The sequence below is a fragment of the Scylla paramamosain genome, chromosome 8 (assembly GCF_035594125.1).
Source record: "Scylla paramamosain isolate STU-SP2022 chromosome 8, ASM3559412v1, whole genome shotgun sequence".
NCBI lineage: Eukaryota > Metazoa > Arthropoda > Malacostraca > Decapoda > Portunidae > Scylla > Scylla paramamosain.
Window position 1 is genome coordinate 9,075,289 of NC_087158.1, and position 19,235 is coordinate 9,094,523.

The window sequence follows — 19,235 nt, forward strand, 5'->3', positions numbered from 1 at the left end:
GGGTTTCTATCCTTCTCTCTGTAACTTCATCTCAAGTTTCCTTTCTGACCGTTCTATTGCTGCTGTGGTAGACGGTCACTGTTCTTCTCCTAAATTTATTAACACTGGTGTTCCTCAGGGTTCTGTCCTGTCACCCACTCTCTTCTTATTATTCATTAATGATCTTCTAAATCAAACTTCTTGTCCTATCCACTCCTACGCTGATGATACCACCCTGCATTTTTCCACGTCTTTTCATAGACGTCCAACCCTTCAGGAGGTAAACATATCACACAGGGAAGCCACAGAACGCCTGACTTCTGATCTTTCTAAAATTTCTGATTGGGGCAGAGCAAACTTGGTATTGTTTAATGCCTCAAAAACTCAATTCCTCCATCTATCAACTCGACACAACCTTCCAGACAACTATCCCCTCTTCTTCAATGACACTGAAATGTCCCCCTCTTCTACACTGAACATCCTCGGTCTGTCCTTTACTTATAATCTGAACTGGAAACTTCACATCTCATCTCTAGCTAAAACAGCTTCTATGAAGTTAGGTGTTCTGAGACGTCTCCGCCAGTTTTTCTCACCCCCCCCCCCAGCTGCTAACTCTATACAAGGGCCTTATCCGTCCATGTATAGAGTATGCTTCACATGTCTGGGGGGGTTCCACTCATACTGCTCTTCTAGACAGGGTGGAATCAAAAGCTTTTCGTCTCATCAACTCCTCTCCTCTAACTGACTGACTTCAGCCTCTCTCTCACCGCCGCAATGTTGCATATCTAGCTGTCTTCTACCGCTATTTTCATGCTAACTGCTCTTCTGATCTTGCTAACTGCATGCCTCCCCTCCTTCCACGGCCTCGTTGTACAAGACTTTCTTCTTTCTCTTACCTCTATTCTGTCCACCTCTCTAACGCAAGAGTTAACCAGTATTCTCAATCATTCATCCCTTTCTCTGGTAAACTCTGGAACTCCCTGCCTGCTTCTGTATTTCCACCTTCCTATGACTTGAATTCCTTCAAGAGGGAGGTTTCAAGACACTTATCCATCAATTTTTTGACCACTGCTTTGACCCTTTTATGGGACTGGCATTTCAGTGGGCATTTTTTTTTTATTAGATTTTTGTTGCCCTTGGCCAGTGTCCTTCCTACATAAAAAAAAAAAAAGGGAGCAGACACAATCAGGAAGTGAGCTTGTGTGCTTGCAGGGAGCGGACACAATCAGGAAGTGAGCTTGTGTGCTTGCAGGGATCAGACACCATCAGGGAGTGCATTTGTATGCTTGCATAGGCTAGACATCACCAGAGGGTGAGCTTGCGTGCTTACAGGGATCAGACACCATCAGGGAGCGAGCTTGTGCGCGTGCTTGCAGGCATCAGACACAATCAGGGAGTGAGATTGTGTGCTTGCAGAGACCAGACTTCATCAGGAAGTGAGTTTGTGTGCTTGCAGGGATCAAGACACCACCAAGGGTGGTTAGACACCACCAGAGGGTGAGCTTGTGTGCTTGCAGAGGCTAGACGCTACTAGGGAGTGATTTGTTTGCTTATGGCTGTGTACTTACAGAGGACAGAGGCGAGACGCTATCATTGGTTGCCTGCAGCGACACTCAAGCGAGGGAAGTGAGTGTCTTGGACTCAGATACCTCGCATGAACACGAAAGGAAGCAAGGTCACTCCAGATGGACTCTTAACTCTTGAAGCTGAACTGGACTTAGTAGACCAGGGGGAGGACAAGGATTCTTCAATACTTGCACGTGACCACTGAGTCACGGGAGACTGAGTCACGGGAGTCACCAGGGGGAGTACATCGTAAGGAGAAAGACCACTAGAGATCCTAACATCTTTGAACGTTAACCTTAACCTTTTGAAACTCTGCTAACAGTTATGTCGCTATACATCGGCCTGAGGACTGACACGGTGATAATGAACAGAGAACCTCCATGAACTGAGAACCGGTGTGTTGCTGAGGGTATGCAACTCGTTCTTGACCTGTGATGATGATGAAACCTGTCGTAAATGTAACATATTGGCGGAGCTTTGTCCGACCACCGTTTACCGGCGCTTGATGACCAAGTAGCCAATACCGGCGGCCAGGACAACCCCTTTGGGGGGATGACAGGGTAGTGGGCAGGGCCAGCACTACTCACACCTACCGTCTTCAATGGCACAGGTGATGCGAAACCTACCTGCCGAAGTCGCCCCAGACAGGATTCCGGTTCTGAGGACGCCACCCTCAGCCGGGCGGTTGGCTATCTGCTTTACTAGACCCGACGCAGCACGAAACATCAGTTCGCAGACTACTAGGACGCCCTTGATCCGAGGGACGAACACAGAGGCTCTATGCCCGCCCCTCTGACCCGGGGGGGAATGGTACCGCATCCGCACTGTGTACCCCATTATCAAAGCCATGAACCCGCTGGTATTTGAAGGCAGGAAGAGCGCTACCTCCCCACCAGCAGGCCGTCACCCTGGAAACGCCAGAGTGACTACTGTTGCCGAGGGTAAGTGGGTTTGACCCAACGACGCGGCAAATCACCCTGACGGCCCCCACCCCAACGAGATAGAGAACTCGAAGGAGCAGAAGGACTCCGGATCAGTGAAGCTGTTCTGGGCTCCGAAGCCTGGCGGAACTCCATTACTCTATGAACATTTATGAGAAGGGAGGATGGAATATTTGTCCAACTCCCCGCCTCATATTCATCTCGCGGGGAAGCACTTTAGCCGTAGGCCCAATCCATAAGGCTTGTTCCTACGTTTCCAGCGGGCGCCACTAGGAGGCAGACTTCCCCAGTAACTAAATCTCAAAGAGGTTTTTCACGTCACTCGGGGAGTCACGGCATGACACCATCCCGGCACCTCCAGGAGTCACAGTTACTCCCGATGCCCAGTGACCGCCGTGTGGTTGCAGATATCGCCAGTCGATTCTGTACATAATGGTGCCTTGCCAGTGGTGTGAGTGATTACCTTATGGAGTTTTTCCCCGCAGCTTGAACCATAACATAAATGTCGGGGTTTTTTACACTCATCAACGTGATTGCTCTCCCACCACGTGCCGTTGTCTAGTTCAGGTATTGATCACACTGAATTGTCAGTCAGCTGATCAGGGAACCCTGGCTGCCCCTGGATCAGTGGCGACTTAGAAGAGTTACACACACCTTACCTGGGACTGATGGGCTGGTGGGGACAGCTCGCATCCATACTGGCACGGGCACTCTCCCCAGTACCATTGTCAAACTCTGTCTTCTTGAGGATGACCTGGAGGACGGATCTCGACTACAACAGGCTTTAATCACTTAGTGCTTCTGTGTTTGTGTTGATTGAGCGCCTACTCAATCAACGTGGGGGAGTGTAGCCGCCATATATGTACAACTTACATGATGGCTAGAGATACGCATATACATACATCGTAATGTGACATTTTATATTTTATTTTGTTAGCGTTATATTATATGTAGCAACTGGTCGTGATACATGAGCAGTGCCTGCGCGCCGGCACAACAGAGTGAGAGGGGAATGTAGGGCTGAGGGGATGCGTTGAACTTGCCCTCTCAGCTATTTCTCTTGCCGAAGGGTCGGTTGTTGTGACGTGAGTGTTGATAACATACCTACAGCATAATGAACATCATAGGCTGTAAGGGCCCAGCAGCGTCTCCAAAGCCACTTCATGACAGTCACGCCTACACGTCAGATGTGTCTCAGGAGGCACGGAGAGTAAATCTCAGTAAATCCCTGAGTTCTCATCCTGGTAAATCCCCAAGTGTAATCCCTTGCATACAACCAAGAAGACGCCTATTCCCCCCACTGTGTATGTATTCATCATGGTATTAGATAACAGATACTTATGTAACCATGAGGATTTAATGATGTGCATCAACATAATTAATGTAACTACTTATAGTAATTAGATACTTACGTAATTGTGAGTTACGTAATTGTGAGAATTTAGCAATGTGTGTTAATATACTCGTAAGTACACTTAACGTAACTTTAGAACCGCCTGAACCCGCTAAAGTGTAGGTAACTCTGTATTGACTCATATATGTTACGGAATTGATGAAGTGAAGTGTCATGACATTGATGTTCTGCAATACTTGTTTTACCTAATGATTTACTTTTTTTGTTATTCTCAGTATTAGTGATAATATGTTCATTCACAGGTTTGACCGCTTCTGAATACAAAAAGCGCGTACTGCACAGCTCATTTCAGTCACCTCCAGTACAATACATTAATAAGCGTCGGACGGCACTTACAAGGTGAAACACTAGTGCTGCTCTCCTGCGTGTCCTCGAAGTGACCTTCTGGGCCCCCAGCCTTCTGCACACCCTCACACACACCCAGCACCTCGCTAGCTGGCCTCATTCGCATCCAGAGGAGAGGTTAGCCACGTTGCCATGTGCATCCTCTGGGTTTACTAAGCCTTCCCCCTCCAGCTCCGTGCTTAAGTGGCAGCAGTGGCTGGCTTCGGGCAATGGCGTGGTGTGGGCCTTGTGGGTTTCAACTGAAACCTCACACTCCCACGTGTCACCACAGCCCTCCTGCAGTGGCACCACGTTGCCCCCAACCTCCATGGTCATTTCTCCGAAATCAAGGCCCAGTAAGTTCTCACCCACATCAGCCATATAGATGGGTAGGTGCTCCTCTGTTCCGCCAACCTTGATCCTGGCCCTGAATGGTCCTTTCAGCTGTGTGCAGTACCCAGTGATTCCGCACAGCTGCTGCTTGGCTACTAGGGGCTACTGAGTTGCCAACACACCTTCTTGCACGAATGTGCGTTTGGCGCCCAAGTCCACTGTCAAGATTTCCTGTCCACTTGGCCCCCTAACTGAATGGTCCGGGTGCCAGCGGTGTGGCAACTTAGGCAGCCTGTGGTCTTGAGCTCTCTGACTGCTGTCCGACCCCTTCCGCCAGCCTCTGCTGGTTTCCCACAGCTTGCTTGCTGTTGCTTGTTGGGACGTGGGTACACTGCTGCATCCAGTGACCTTTGCCACAGTTCCAACAGCAGGGTTTGTACTGGTACTGTACCGCATCAGCACTGTCAGTCTTACTGCTACTCTCATTCTCCAGGCAGTATTTCTTGCTGTGTCCCGTCTGCCCACAGGAGAAACACTTACCCCGAAAGCCTCCCAGGGGTGGTGAAGAGCTAGGGGGCGGCGTCCCCACACGCTCCTTCCTGGCCTTCATCTTGTGAGGGGCGGTTTTCATTGGGTCACTCCTGTGTCGTCCAGAGGAATGACTCCAGCTCCAGGTCCCTCGCCAGGGCCTCCTGCAGGTCATTGGGGTGCGCCTGTTGGACATAGATCCTCATTTGTTGGTGGTCAATGGCATCCATGAACTGGTCTCACAGGAGGATAGTAACCATGTCCTCATTGGCCTCTGGGTATGCACGACACACCAGCAGCTCCAGATCCTGGGCAAGGCGAGTCAGGGACTCCCCAGGGCCCCTTGTCCTGGCCCTGAACCTTGCCCTGAATGTCTGTCTGGTGCTGGTACCCATCTCTGCTCCAAGGCTACCGTCACACTGCTGTAGGAGCTACGTTTGGCAGGGGGTAGCTGGTTCAACACCTCCAATGCCGCACCCTTGAGCACCGAGACCAGCTGCATCGCCATCTCAGGGCGGCTCCACTGGCGGGCACTGGCCAGCAGCTCAAACTGTGTCCTGTATGCCTCCCAGGACACTGTTCCATCGAATTCCTGCTGGCGGCATTTCGATCCGTCTTTGTGCCTGTACAAGGCGGTACTTACCCTCAAACAGAGACACCTTACCAAGCCTGGCGGAGACAGCAGGGGTGACAACACTATTGGGGACTGCCGGGGTGTCAGGAGAGCGTGAGATGCAGGCGAGGTACGTTCATGCCTTCCGTGACTACTGACAATGCTTCAGTCATTGTCACTCGTTTCTCCACCACTCGCATTCTCGTTCTTGTCATCAGCATCACTACTGGGTTCACCTTTCACCCAAGACCACGTGTCTTGATTTTGACTGAGAACCAGGGCGGCCTGCACTGCTACTGTATCATCCACATACTTTTTCAGATCACTTGCCACCTCCACTTTTATTTTCACCCCATCCTTTGTGTACACTTCCGTAAACACTTCACTAAGCACTTCACTTTTCACCCTTTTACACTCTGCTTCCACATGTGCTTTTGCCTCCTGTAACACTCGATCAACACAACCTGCGATCTCTTCTTTCATGCCTGCATACTAGGTGTCTAATTTTCCATCCATTTTCTGGGCCTGGGTCATCAACGTGGCCATCATGTCCACCAAAGTTACTTCTTTTCAGCCATGGTGTAATATTCTCTGAGGCACCCTAGAAGCACTCACTGGGCCGTAACATGCTGGTCACACATGATTATCCCACTCCTGACACCACTGTAACGAAGCCCACCTTTTGTCCTCGGTCTCGTTGCTCCCTGGCCCTCGGTACCCTGGCCAGCCCGGTTCGTCGTGTGTGCATGATGGTGACGGTCCTTATCTGCAGTGGCAAAGTGACCCGTAACTCACCTCTTTCTCTGCATGAATCACTTCCCCATCTGGCCTCGCTCCAGGTGTCCTCACCCTCGCCTGCCAGTCACTCTTTGTTCCCTGCCAGGTTGATTAAATAAATACTGTCAGTTTCCGTGTATTGTCCGTTATCCATGTACAGACACCTACTGCAAGTTCGTGCCCTCCTCCTGGATCACTTGCCAACCCTTGAAAGAGTTCGTGAAGGAGCACGAACTGCTTACAAAACTTTCGGGCGACTCAAATTGGAACGCAGGTTCACTTGCTGCCGCTGCAGGTGCCTCACTGCCCGCCGCCGCTGGCTTTGTCTGCTTGCTTGCCACGTCCCCTTGCTGCCCCTCATGTCACTTCCAATCAAGATCCAGCTCTCGACCACGTGATTTCCATGGCCAATCAGCAGCTGAGGGGCCCATCATACAATCAGGGATGGCAGGAAACTTGCTCCCACATGTTGAAACAGCAGAAAGGAGGCGATAATGGCTGCCATCACTACAATACTATAAAATACAGGGTGCAACCCCAAGCTTCCACCTTGGTGAAGAAGAATCCATCCTTCCCATCACTAGATATTATCAAACTTTCATAATGATATTTAGGGAAACTAAGCCTACCATGGTGTTCATGAGACATTGCTGCTAATCAAAAACATGATTGAATTACCAGTTCAAAGGAAATCATTGCTCTCCTTGTCTTCCTGCACTCCAGCGTTACATGGGCAAGCTTTACGTTATTGTTACTCATCAGCACCTGCATATTTTTGTATTGTTATGTGTCAAATACCAATAAAATAAGGAAATGTACTGATTCTGAGACAGTGACTGATAACTCAATGCCAGTAACAGTACAGGAAGAATAGGTGATTGAAGAAATAGAAAGAAAACGTTTACTCACTTTCATTTATTTATTTATTTTCATATTTTATGCATAGTCTACTGTAACAAATTTATACTCTAGAGATGCAGCAATTTTTTTTTTTTTCTTTTCTTTACTAGATGGTAGGTTCAGTTTTTCTAATCATCATCTGGTAGCTTGATGAAACCAGGCATAACCATGAGATGTCCAACTTCCTCTCTTCCTCTGCATAATATCATTCAAAAGGGTGGCTGCTGCAGTTGTCGCACAATGTGTGTGCACGTGCATGCGTGTGTCTAGGTGTAGAATATATCCATCTGATGTGAAACGCTGATAGTGATGTGGAGAAAGCAGATATGACCAATGGTGTCAGGAAAAATCATGGCTAACATTGCACATAATAATATTTACTTTAGGTAATCGGACGGTATGGAGCCATATGATATTTTGAGGCCTTTTGCCAAGAGGCAATCCATAGAATATTGTTCGAACGGTGATGTTTACTCATACTTAATACACTCCTGGGGCTAGATCCACGAAACAGGTTGCTACCTAACATTCTGTGATCAGGCAAATGGCATAACTTCGCTCTCACAGCAACTGCATTACAATCTCCAAGAAACAGTATCCACAAAGAATTTCAGGGGTTGACGAATGGAGGTTGCTAAGCCCTTAAGCATGCTCATTGGCTGCTGGAGTGATACGTCACTAACTCGACGTCACACGCAAGGCAGCCAATCACAGGGAGGCTTTGTGTTATCGCAGAGGAAGTCATATGGCATTGTTTACAAACTCTGATATGTCACACACCCATAGCCACCACTCACCATGTAGTGCTGAGAAATTAATTATGTATATTTCTACTTTTTTCCTAGGCTAGGGCCCATGTAGTGTGCGGGGGGTGACCAGAATCTCAGTACCATGTGACTAACCCCTCCCCTTCCCCTCCTCTCCTCTGTGTCCTTTTGTCCTTGCTTTCCCCCCCCCCTCTCAGCGTCACTGTGTTGACCACTTCTATAACAAATTTACCCAGTGAATAAACGTAATTTCTCCTGCTTGGCCAGGTTATAGAGGCGAATTTTTCACCTAATCCCAGAGAATGGGGAGCCCTTAATACGATAAAATTAATTCTATAATGGTAAGGTCTTAAACCAGCTCAAACAAATCCCAGATAATTACGCCGCGCCAATGAGGTTGACGAATCTGATAAGTCTTCTTTGCTTCGCTGCCTTGTTACCCCTGTTGCTACGCAAGCCGGGAAGAGATACCAGACTTTGACTAATTCCCCAATTGATTTCAAAAGTCCATTGAATTAAACTTCTTAAAGTAACAACTATAAAGTAAACAGTAACTTAATTATTCATATTTTTCATCCCTGAACTCACAACCTAGTCGCCCCCCCCCCCACTAAAAACAAAATTATAACTTAATAAATTTCCCCATTGGAAACCTTTATCCTTAGTTTCCCGCCGATTTCCTCACAAGCAAAGCCAGTCTCTCTCGGATTCTCCTCAGGTGAGCATGCAGTCTGATAGTCTCCCCCTCCATTCCTGTAATATTAAGTGTTTATTTAACAATAATTTTACTAAAGCCAGTCTCTCTCGGATTCTCCTCAGATATTCCTGTTGATAAACTGTTTTCTGAGTGGATAGATATTCGCATTTTTTCGTTCTTCTTTTGTTGGTTTTCTCCACGGGACTAGTGAAACCACCTGGTTCGAGATCACCGTGTGAGACTGTCCTCAGGTATATACATACTTTTTGGATATATATTTGTTATTTATTTATTTATTCTCTGGTCTCCCCCGCAATTCAGTAGTCGCGAAAATATCTCCATCGTAGTTTTTATGTAATTGAAGAATACGCTACCATTTATTTTGTATTTCTGAATTATGTAACTGAAGAGTAAGCTATCATTTATTTTTGTATTTCTGAATTATGTAACTGAAGAGTACGCTACCATTTATTTTGTATTTCTGAATTGCTTTCTTTTTATTATTATTATTTCGGATTATTCCATTATTTATTAAAAATCATAAAAGTGTCAGTACTTGTATTTCTTTTAATCCAGTGATAGGATTTGTAATTATCGTCTGCCACAAGGGAACATCACACTCCTTAGAGGGCACTAAAACCACACTCAACTGTCCTCACAATGCTTTCATCATGGCTATTGAAACCCTTAAGAACAAGGAGACAATGATTCACCGACACTGAGGCCTTAACCTTGGTGGAGGTGTAGGATTGGGGTGCTGACAGCAAAACTCGCACCACAAATGGGAGTCATGCGACATTGTTTACAAACTTTGATAAAGTGACCCCTTCTGCCCTTAGTGTAGGGCTATTCCTCTGAGACTATGGACCACTTCCTGCTCCTCTGCCAGTGTTTCTACTCCCATCACACTGCACTTCGCTACCCACTCTCCGCCCTGCTGAGCATCACATCTCTTAGCCTTCCCAGACTCACCCGTCTTCCCTTCACAGCAATTGCCTATCCTGAGGTCCAGAGGAAATTTAAGGACCTCCGACCCATGTCAAGAGCAAGGCTGCTACAGAACAGTGTCACACTGCAGGCACTGGTGAGTTAATCGGTTATTCTTATCACATTTTCGTTAGCACAGTTGCAGGCTTAGCATGGTGCAGTTGACACAGAAGAGGGATAGAGAGGTATATGGATGGAATTACAGTGATATTACCAAAAAATGGTGTGATGTCCTGCTGGAAGTAAGTAAAATCATGGCTTATGGTTCCAGGAGACACATAGTAGGGTATTCTTTTACTCTTTCGCCAGTCTCAACATGGCTTTTCTTACCCTTCTCATCAGATACATTTTGTCATTCCAGAGTAATTTGAACCCCACATATACCAACTGCAAATTAATTATAATAATGACAGCAATTGTTAAACAATTATATGTACAGATTTTTAGAGAAGCAATGTTATTTTAGCTATTTAAGGTTTGTCTTTGGTTAGGTTATATTATTTTGGTTATGTTAAGATTACTTTGGTTAAGTTACATCAGGTTTGATTAACATACTAATTCAGGGTAGGCCAAAAATAACAAAAAGCAAATAGTTTCAAGTGGAAAAGATAAACAGATGAAAGTAAAAATTTACCCACACTAGCATATTTGCTTAATATTTTGTCTTGACCTAATTGTTTATGGAATTTAATTAACTAATGTTTTTGGGCATTGCTGGACATTGTTTTGAGTAATATGAACAAATTCCTCTATATGACTTTTTGTTGCATATTGGGAGAAAAAGAAGTTTCTTTCTGTTCAGCCTTTTAGACCCAAACTGCTGTAATAAATTTTATTTCTTGAATATTGGTTTTACTTTGAGGAAGGAGGGTTAGGTTATGATTAGGTTAGTTAGGTTAGGTGATTGTTAGCAGTGCTTAAAACCCCTGCAGTTATATAAAAAGAAGTTTGCTCTTGTGTACATGTTGTATTTCATTATTGGAGTTGTTACAAAATTTACCCATATAGTCAATAAACATAACTAAGAACCAACTAAGCAATGGATTATAAATAGGAGCATGTACAGTACCTCTGGCAGACAGTGACCACTGCAGTGCTAAATAATATCAATATGCTCTAATATATTCATGATTAACACAAAGTTGATTTGGTTTTACATGTGAACTTCTAAGTGGCTGATAATTGCAACATTCATATCCATGCAGGTGGGGGACCTCCAGATGAGACAACATGCACTGCTGTGGAGTTGGGCATGCTGCAGATGTTGTCTCTCACAGCATTTGCAGGACTGCCATACCCTGAAAGTGATGGAGCCACACTGCGTAAGTAAACTACCAAAGGTCAAATTACATTTTGTAAATTAATGCCGTTTTTAACTTTGTGCAGTACTGTAATGTAACAATGATTATGTTACAGCATCATCTTTCATGGGGCTAGCAGCATCATGTCCAATACTTATCTTCCTGAGCATAGATATCTGCACACTTGCACACCAACTCAGCAAAACCATGTGACAGACATAGGTTGACTGCTAATTAAAAGAAAAATTAGTCAATAAAAACATCACTCAAAGAATACCAGCTTATTCTCTACCTGCAGTAATGACAACACTTTTTTTTTTTTTTTTTTTTTTCCAAAAGTGTCAGGGCCTCTAGAAGGAACATAGCCTTCCACCAGCAGTGGTGTTGGAGATATCCAACCCTCTTCTGCTGGTGTTGCTGGGTCTGCAGGGGCCTCTGGATTTGACAATGCTTTGTCATCTGCACTGGATGAGAGCATCTTTGTTCAAATTATCCATGTTACAGATGACTACATGCAATGGTGAATAACATTAACATGTATTCAGTTGTGTCCTCCATACCCTGAAATAATATATACAATGTACATATTATTTCAGTACAATGAATACTCATTATACAATTCCTGCCAGTAAGTCTGTTGTTCTTGCTACTTTGACTTTTTTTTTTTTTTTTTTTTTTTTTGAGGGATACATCTCTCAAACATTTAAATTGTTGATTCCATAAGTGTATCATACCACCACCTTAGGTATAGTATAGCAAAAAGTTCCAAGGAGCAAATGAGGTAAAAGGACACAGCAAGATAGCATGACATGTAACTTAAAATACCATTTATTTTGTAACTTGTGGTGTAAAGTCATGTTTGCTTCTAAACTGTATTGCAGGTGGCCACTCAGACTTGGAAGTTCTCTCTCAAGCGCTAGAAACCCAACAGCAGATTCGTCTGAGCATGGATGAGCTGGTGACGGTGCTGTACAAAACATGTCCCAGACACTTCAACAATCTGAAGTGCAGAGGAACATTCTGCATTCATTGCAGCAGCTGGTAACACTTGCTGAGCACTTCATTAATGTCAATACTAGCCAGCAATAATTTTTAGAATTCTAATGTTTCCCTTTCATAACTTTACCTTTATTAAGTTACTAAGTTATAAGACTAAGTTATGAAATTAAGTTACATTAAGTTATATTTCTTTTCTGTAGCTTTAAGTTGTAGCAATTCTATCATTTATCTAGAGCAGCATGTTAATGTTAGTACAATATAATACCAAAGTATTTCTTCACTGTGATACCTACAATTCTTTTATGTTACCTAAAGTACAAAAATAAGATTAGTGTTTTGTGGTGACTTGCTGGTGGGCATTTCTACAAATATATTTATTTACTTTTTTTTCTTTTTACAGGACCTGAACCATACTCATGCTATATTTTTTTCTTTTTCTTGCAAAGACTTTGGTAATTTGTAATCATTTATTTTTTTTTAAATATATCTACAGCAATTTTTGTATCTATTTGTGTTATTCATACCTAATGCTAGCAAGCCACTTAAGTATTTGATGAAATTAAATGCTGCACTGATCTCTTTCATGTAGTGTGCAGTGATACATGGAAAACCATTATTTCACTCATTACATGATTACTGACAGGCAAATGATACCTGACTTCCTTACTTCATTGCTGGAAAAAGTTTTTTATGATTTCTTGCTGCACAATTCTGCCTGGAGCACGTCGACCTCTCTGCAGCACAGCAGGGTTGGTATCAGCATGGGGCACTGCTTCATCCTCAAGAGGTGGTAGTTATAAGCAGACTTTTGTTAGGGTCTGAGAGGTATAGGGGGTTGGAACCTAACCCTTCCATTTGTTTAAAGTTTATATTGTATGATAGGAATAGTCCCGTAGTTTGACATTTAGCATTTTGATGATCCAAAACTAGCCCAAACCATAATGACTTTCAAGACACCTTTGTAGGAAAAAAAACAAATGTTTATTTTCGTTAAATGACAGTACACTTCTGACAAATTTCATTACCCTAACAATAAGTGTAAGAACATTCATAACTGTACTCAGTTAAATCTAATGTCCATGATATTGATATATCCTGTCAACTACCAGAAAAATAGTGACAAGTGCATACATCATCAGGAACAAGAATACCCGGTTTGACGCAGCGGTTGTGTAGGAGCAGGCAAGCATTAATTATTTTCACACACTTGATGGGTCTGTACTGCAAGCTACCTCCAGAAGAGTGCAGGCACCTGTGAAAAGTGATATTTCATACTACAAGAGAATTCATTACTTATAAAGGAGTATGTCAACTGCTCATTTATAACTAATGTCAAGGCTTACCACACTGTTTTCTTATGCAATACCAGTAACCATGTGCAGTCACATGAAAATCAATAAAAGACATGGTTGGGTAAACATGTATTGCAATAATACTATATACCTGGGAATCTGGAGCAGTAGCTGAGGATCACTCCATTCGCATGACAAACAAGTTGGATGTTCAGAGAGAGTGATACCTTTTCTGGTTAATGTGGAGGGCCTCATCCACACTTGGGGCCTTGATGGGGTAGCAGGTCATGACGGCCTCAAACCACGACGGCCTCAAACCACGACGGCCCCCCACGACGGCCCCCCATGATGGCCTCAAACCATTTGCGTGTGGACACTTGTTATACATCCACCAATATTTTAATGAAACTTGTTTCAGTGTGTGTGTGTGTGTGTGTGTGTGTGTGTGTGTGTGTGTGTGTGTGATAGCAGGGAGGGAGGAGGGTGTAGTTGGAGGAAAGGAAAGAGGGAGATAGCAGTGAGGGAGGAGGGAAGGACTGGGAGGGAGAGTCTGGGAGGAAGGGAGGGAGGAGGGATGGGATGGGAGATAAGGCGACAAGCATGTGTGCATGTGTGTCTGGGTGTGGGTGTGTGTAATAACAATAACAATAATAACACCACCAGTTGACGGCAGTTGACGGAAGGGAGGGAGGGGATAGGGAGGGTTGGAGGGAGGAGGTAGAAGATAAGTATGGTAAACGACTAGGAATACCACCCACAGTGTTTCCCAACACACTGAATCTGCTTCACACCTAATTGAAAGTGTTGCCAGTAGTATGATAAACACAAGGCTTCCAGCATTGATCAGCATGCCTCCAGTAAGACCTTCACAAAGTAAGGACACCCCTGCCTACTGTGTCTGCTGTGACACAGTGGTTACAAACCGACAGCATGCCTTGTGTTGTGATAACTGCTCCCAGTGGCAACACAGATTGTGTAACAGTGGAGTTAGTTATGCTCAATACCAACTGATGAAGAAGGGTGACCTCAACATACAGTGGCATTGTTGCAAGTGTAAGTGTCCTGGAGATTCTTTGGCTCAGCTGGAAGACTTTACCTTGCCAGTTGGTGAAAGCACACACATACAGACCTTCACAAGCGAAAACAGCTTGATAACTCAAGACGACACAAGTAACCATCAGCTGCCCGACCTGCAACCTGCACAGAACACTGCCATGGAGTCTGCTTCACATGCTGCCATTCATCTAAGCAACACCAGCAACAGTGATGCCGGCACTTTCCACATAACACACAGTTTTCAAATTCCTCAAGATAATGTAGAGGATGCATTACCATATCTTCCTATTGCAGACATCTCGGCCAGCGATGAGCCACACGTCACAACTTACCAGATCATACCAGCCGGCACACTCAAAGGAAAACCTCTCTTGGTTGACAGCAATGGTTATTCGTACAACATCAAAGCTAACAAGAATGGACATCCTGGCAAAACTACTTGGCGTTGCAGCATCCGGAATCGCACCTTTACGTGCAAGGCCACTGTCTTACAAAAGGGCAACACTTTTACTCCAGGGCTCCATGACCACGCTCATCAGGCAGAACCAGGGAAGCAGAAGAACTACGAGATTTTGGCTGATGTCAAGCGTAAGGCGTCTGAAGATGTGTTCCGTTCTGCCAGTGCCATTGTTGAAGAAGTGATGACCAGCCAGTTACAATCTACTGATCCAGAGCCAAGTCGTCCTGCACCGGGCCTCCTTGTGAGACGGGCCAACAGACTACGCCAAGCATTGCGGCCTACAGATCCACAAGATCTGCACTTCGAAGTAGCTGTTAACTTCATACCACAAGATTATCTCCGCAATGATATCGCAATGGATGGGGCAAGACATTTGATTTTTGCAACACAAGCACAACTTGACATCCTGGAACGTGCCAAGACGTGGTATGTTGATCAAGATCGTCGCCGCCCCATTCCACCAGCTACTCTCCATTCATGCTTTCATCAAAGGAGATGAGTGACATGAAGCAAGTCCCACTTATATTTGTGCTGATGTCACGCCGTAGGAAAAGGGATTACAAGGCTGTCTTGGAATCTATCCTTAACATGGTTCCAAACAATCACGTCAAGAAGGTTGTTGCTGATTTCGAGCAAGCCATTTGGAGAGCCTTCCGTTACATCTTGCCAAACACCACCATCCAGGGATGCCTATTTCATTGGGTACAGTGTATCTTTAGGAAGGTTCAAGACCTTGGTCTGGCGGTTGCATACCGTGAAAACGGTCCAATGCAGAAGTTTGTCAGGAAACTCTTCGCTCTCCCATGTCTTCCTGTTGAACACATTTGTGCAGCCTTCAACCAGCTCAGCAATGAACCATCGACACCAGCCGTAGCTCCACTTCTAGACTACATCCGAGACACGTGGATTGAAGGAGACCTGTGGCCGCCAACTTCATGGTGCATCTTCAACCAATCAACAAGAACAAATAATGATGTAGAGGGTTACCACCGTCGCATCAATGAGAAAGCCCGCAATCAAGCCCACCAGCTCTACAAACTGATCCCCCTCCTTCATGCAGAGAGCTGCCTTGTTCCTCTTCAGGTCCAGCTTCTGAAGGAGCAGAAACTGAAAAAGTATCACCGCAAACGTGCTCAGACCACCCAAGGACGAATTTTCAGCTACTGGAGGCAGTACGAAGAGGGAACCCTGACAACATCATTCTTACTCAAGAAGTGTTCCAGGTTAACTGCTCCCAGTTTGTGATGAAATTGAGAGAATTATATAAATCATATGTGAGCCTACTTTTGATGTAAAAAGAATATTTTAGTTTTAGGCTACTGCTTTCATTGGATATTTAAATTTAACTGTTTTTTAAATCCTATGTTTATACAAATAAATGGAACCTTGCATCGACTGTTTAATACCCTGTTTTGGAGTATTGAAGGCGAAAAAGGAATAAGAAACGCGTATGGACTTTTTACTTATTTCACTACTTAGAAACCACTACCTTAGAAAGCTCCCCATTGTTTGTCTAACAAAGGGCCATCCTGGGAGGCCGTCGTAGAGGGCCGTTGTGGTTGAGGGCCGTCCTGACTAGAATTTGGGGCCGTCCTGGGGGGCCGTCGCGGAGGGCCGTCGTGGTTTGGGGCCGTCCTGACTAGAATTCCCTTGATGGCAGTGTGGGTGCCTATGCACACAAAAGAAAGTATTAGATGATCATGTTACACAGTAGCTAAATATATCCATCATATATATATATATATATATATATATATATATATATATATATATATATATATATATATATATATATATATATATATATGTGGCGGCTCGTGACTGTTACTGATGGGGGGGGGCTGTCTCACATTCAAACAAATAAAATCTTAAATGCTTTTATTGTTACTGTTTAACATACCATTGATTGATAGATTATAAAGATAGATAGATAATTATTTAATTCTTTAGATCTTATCCTAACAGTAAATGCTTGACTTCCTTAGTGCTGGCTTAGGCTATTTGAAAAGGAAGTCCATTCTCCTGTTCCTGTTTTGTGCAAACAGATCAATGACTTTTTCATTTAAACCTGGCATAATATTCATAGAAATCTTCTCTATTGAAATCATGGCAAGTGCAAGTTCTTTCAATGCAGAAACCGTCTTTGCTTCTTGTGCCATTTTGCAAAATACTGCTAGTGCCTATCAGTGATGGCACAAGCCATCACTGATCAATAATATTTTAAAATCATCCCTGACAAATTGAAAAACACGATCGAAAATAAGACCAACGCAAGAACACTCACCTAACCACAACAACGGCTGAGACAAGACTGCGCTGGATGCAGTCCACACTCGCCATTCCGCCCAGGAAGCCTCCCCCCATTTCTCCCCGCTTTCGTATCATTAAATAGTAAATAATTTCCGTACTTCCTCATTGTTTTGCAGTATTTTTTTTTTCATATAAACATATGACAATTGGTGTTTTCATGTGAATGATAGTCAAACATAAATAAATTAACATTATTTTCGTGAATCCTAGAAATCCATTTGGGGGGGGGGCTGCAGTCTCGCAGTCCCTATTGAGGAGCCGCCACTGATTTTTTTTTTTTTTTTTTTTTTTTTTACGTCTAGTTTTCCCTAGTCTGTTAGGGCTGAGACGGTGCCTCCTGATGAAGGACTTTTGGATTTGGCATTGAGCCGCCACTGATATATATATATATATATATATATATATATATATATATATATATATATATATATATATATATATATATATATATATATATATATATATATATATATATATATATATATATATATATATATATATATATATATATATATATATATATATATATATATATATATATATATATATATATATATATATATATATATATATATATATATATATATATATATATATATATATATATATATATATATATATATATATATATATATATATATATATATATATATATATATATATATATATATATATATATATATATATATATATATATATATATATATATATATATACCACCCCCTGCACTGGATATGCATACAGTATGCATATAATATTAAAACTTTATTAATGCTTAACAAGAACTTGAGGCTGTGAGATACATTTCACTCAAAGGAAACAACAATGCAGTGATAGATTATAACAATAGCACTAAATTTAAAACAAAATACACGGTGCACACATGCTGGAAGACCCTGCTGACACTTGCTTGCATAGGTCCTGAAAGCAGATTATAAGCCATTATTTTTTATTTTATTTGTTTATTTATTTTAAATAAGATACATCTTTCTGCTGTAGGTAAAAAAAAAAAAATCAGCCACAGAAGTTTAATGATCCTTCTACATGTAATGCACTGTTCTTTCAGTCACTGCAACCATATCCATACACATATTACATCTGCTGTCAATTTTTTTTTTTTTTTTTTGCCAGTAAATTAAGTTATCCTCAGGAGAGTGTTAGAAACATGTCAGAAATAAACCTACAAGTCTAGAAATATTTGTACACATAAATAATAATGGGGTGGGTGAGGAAGGGACAGCCTTAGGGGTATTCGACGGCAGGTTTGGTAAGGTTAGGTTTTGTAAGATAAGCATCGTCCCTCCTCCCTCCTTATTAATTATGCACTCACATATTTTGACATTAGGAACTAATTTTAACATGTTCCTAACACTGGATTACAACTTTATAAACCGTGGCATGCAGTAGGTTGACTTTTATGCCTTTTATCCTTGAAAGTCAGACACACTTAAATATTACTCACCATATTGAACATCAGTTTATTCACCTACAAAAGTTATTTATGGGATATTGTGCAATTTGTCTCAAAAAAAAAGTAGTAGTAATTGTTTAGAGTCCTCTCTTGTCCTTATTACATCTGTCCTCTTCCATTCCTTCACATAAGCCTCTTGATAAACCTAAAACATATAGTATAAGGCTTGGGAAGGAATGCCCCCGACCTTCAGGGGTGTTCCAGAGGTTATGCGAACTTATATTAGTGTCCTTAAAGGTGGATGCAAACTTATATTAGTGTCCTTAAAGGTGGATGTAGCCACCGTGGTTATGTTAGATAAGGTAATGTTTCATATAAAAGTGTACGGTGACTAACCTAACCTCTGGTAACCTCTTGGGGGAATTCGCCCATCCCCAGGACCCCCTAAAGGGCAGGGGTACTTCTTCTTCACCTTTAAGTTACGTTTTATGTGTATCTAAAGGTATAAGCGAAGAGTGCAAGAGAATATATCAATAATAAGGTCAGGGAAAGGGCTCCCTGACAATTACCAAAATAGCCA

General features: G+C 43.1%; 1 protein-coding gene and 1 long non-coding RNA gene across 4 annotated transcripts; one reads left to right on the forward strand and one right to left on the reverse strand.

Annotated features, from left to right (window-relative positions):
- Positions 1-8,180: 8,180 nt before the first annotated feature.
- LOC135102755 (uncharacterized) lies at positions 8,181-12,630 on the forward strand. Of its 3 annotated transcripts, none has more exons than XR_010269764.1 (4): positions 8,181-9,923; positions 11,032-11,148; positions 11,467-11,647; positions 12,009-12,630. XR_010269764.1 is itself a non-coding variant. In XM_064008272.1 (3 exons), the coding sequence occupies exons 1-3, from the start codon at positions 9,702-9,704 to the stop codon at positions 12,045-12,047; spliced, it is 378 nt and encodes a 125-aa protein (XP_063864342.1). In that variant the 5' UTR covers positions 8,181-9,701; the 3' UTR covers positions 12,048-12,630. The 3 variants fall into 3 exon arrangements, 1 of the variants encoding a protein (XP_063864342.1); XR_010269763.1 differs by lacking the exon at positions 11,467-11,647 and having other exon boundaries at positions 12,009-12,168; positions 12,527-12,630; XM_064008272.1 differs by lacking the exon at positions 11,467-11,647.
- Positions 9,935-17,611, reverse strand: LOC135102756 (uncharacterized). The gene is made up of 3 exons (XR_010269765.1): positions 17,219-17,611; positions 16,424-16,603; positions 9,935-11,124 (listed from the first exon to the last, which is right to left on the reverse strand). It is a non-coding gene; the product is annotated as an uncharacterized LOC135102756 (long non-coding RNA).
- Positions 17,612-19,235: the final 1,624 nt, after the last annotated feature.

Bases quoted from the DNA above. Each gene is read 5' to 3' on its own strand.
- LOC135102755 (XM_064008272.1), top strand. From the start codon at position 9,702: ATGGACCACTTCCTGCTCCTCTGCCAGTGTTTCTACTCCCATCACACT. The intron at 9,924-11,031 runs GTGAGTTAATCG...ATATCCATGCAG, and splicing joins GTGTCACACTGCAGGCACTG to GTGGGGGACCTCCAGATGAG. The intron at 11,149-12,008 runs GTAAGTAAACTA...ACTGTATTGCAG, and splicing joins AAGTGATGGAGCCACACTGC to GTGGCCACTCAGACTTGGAA.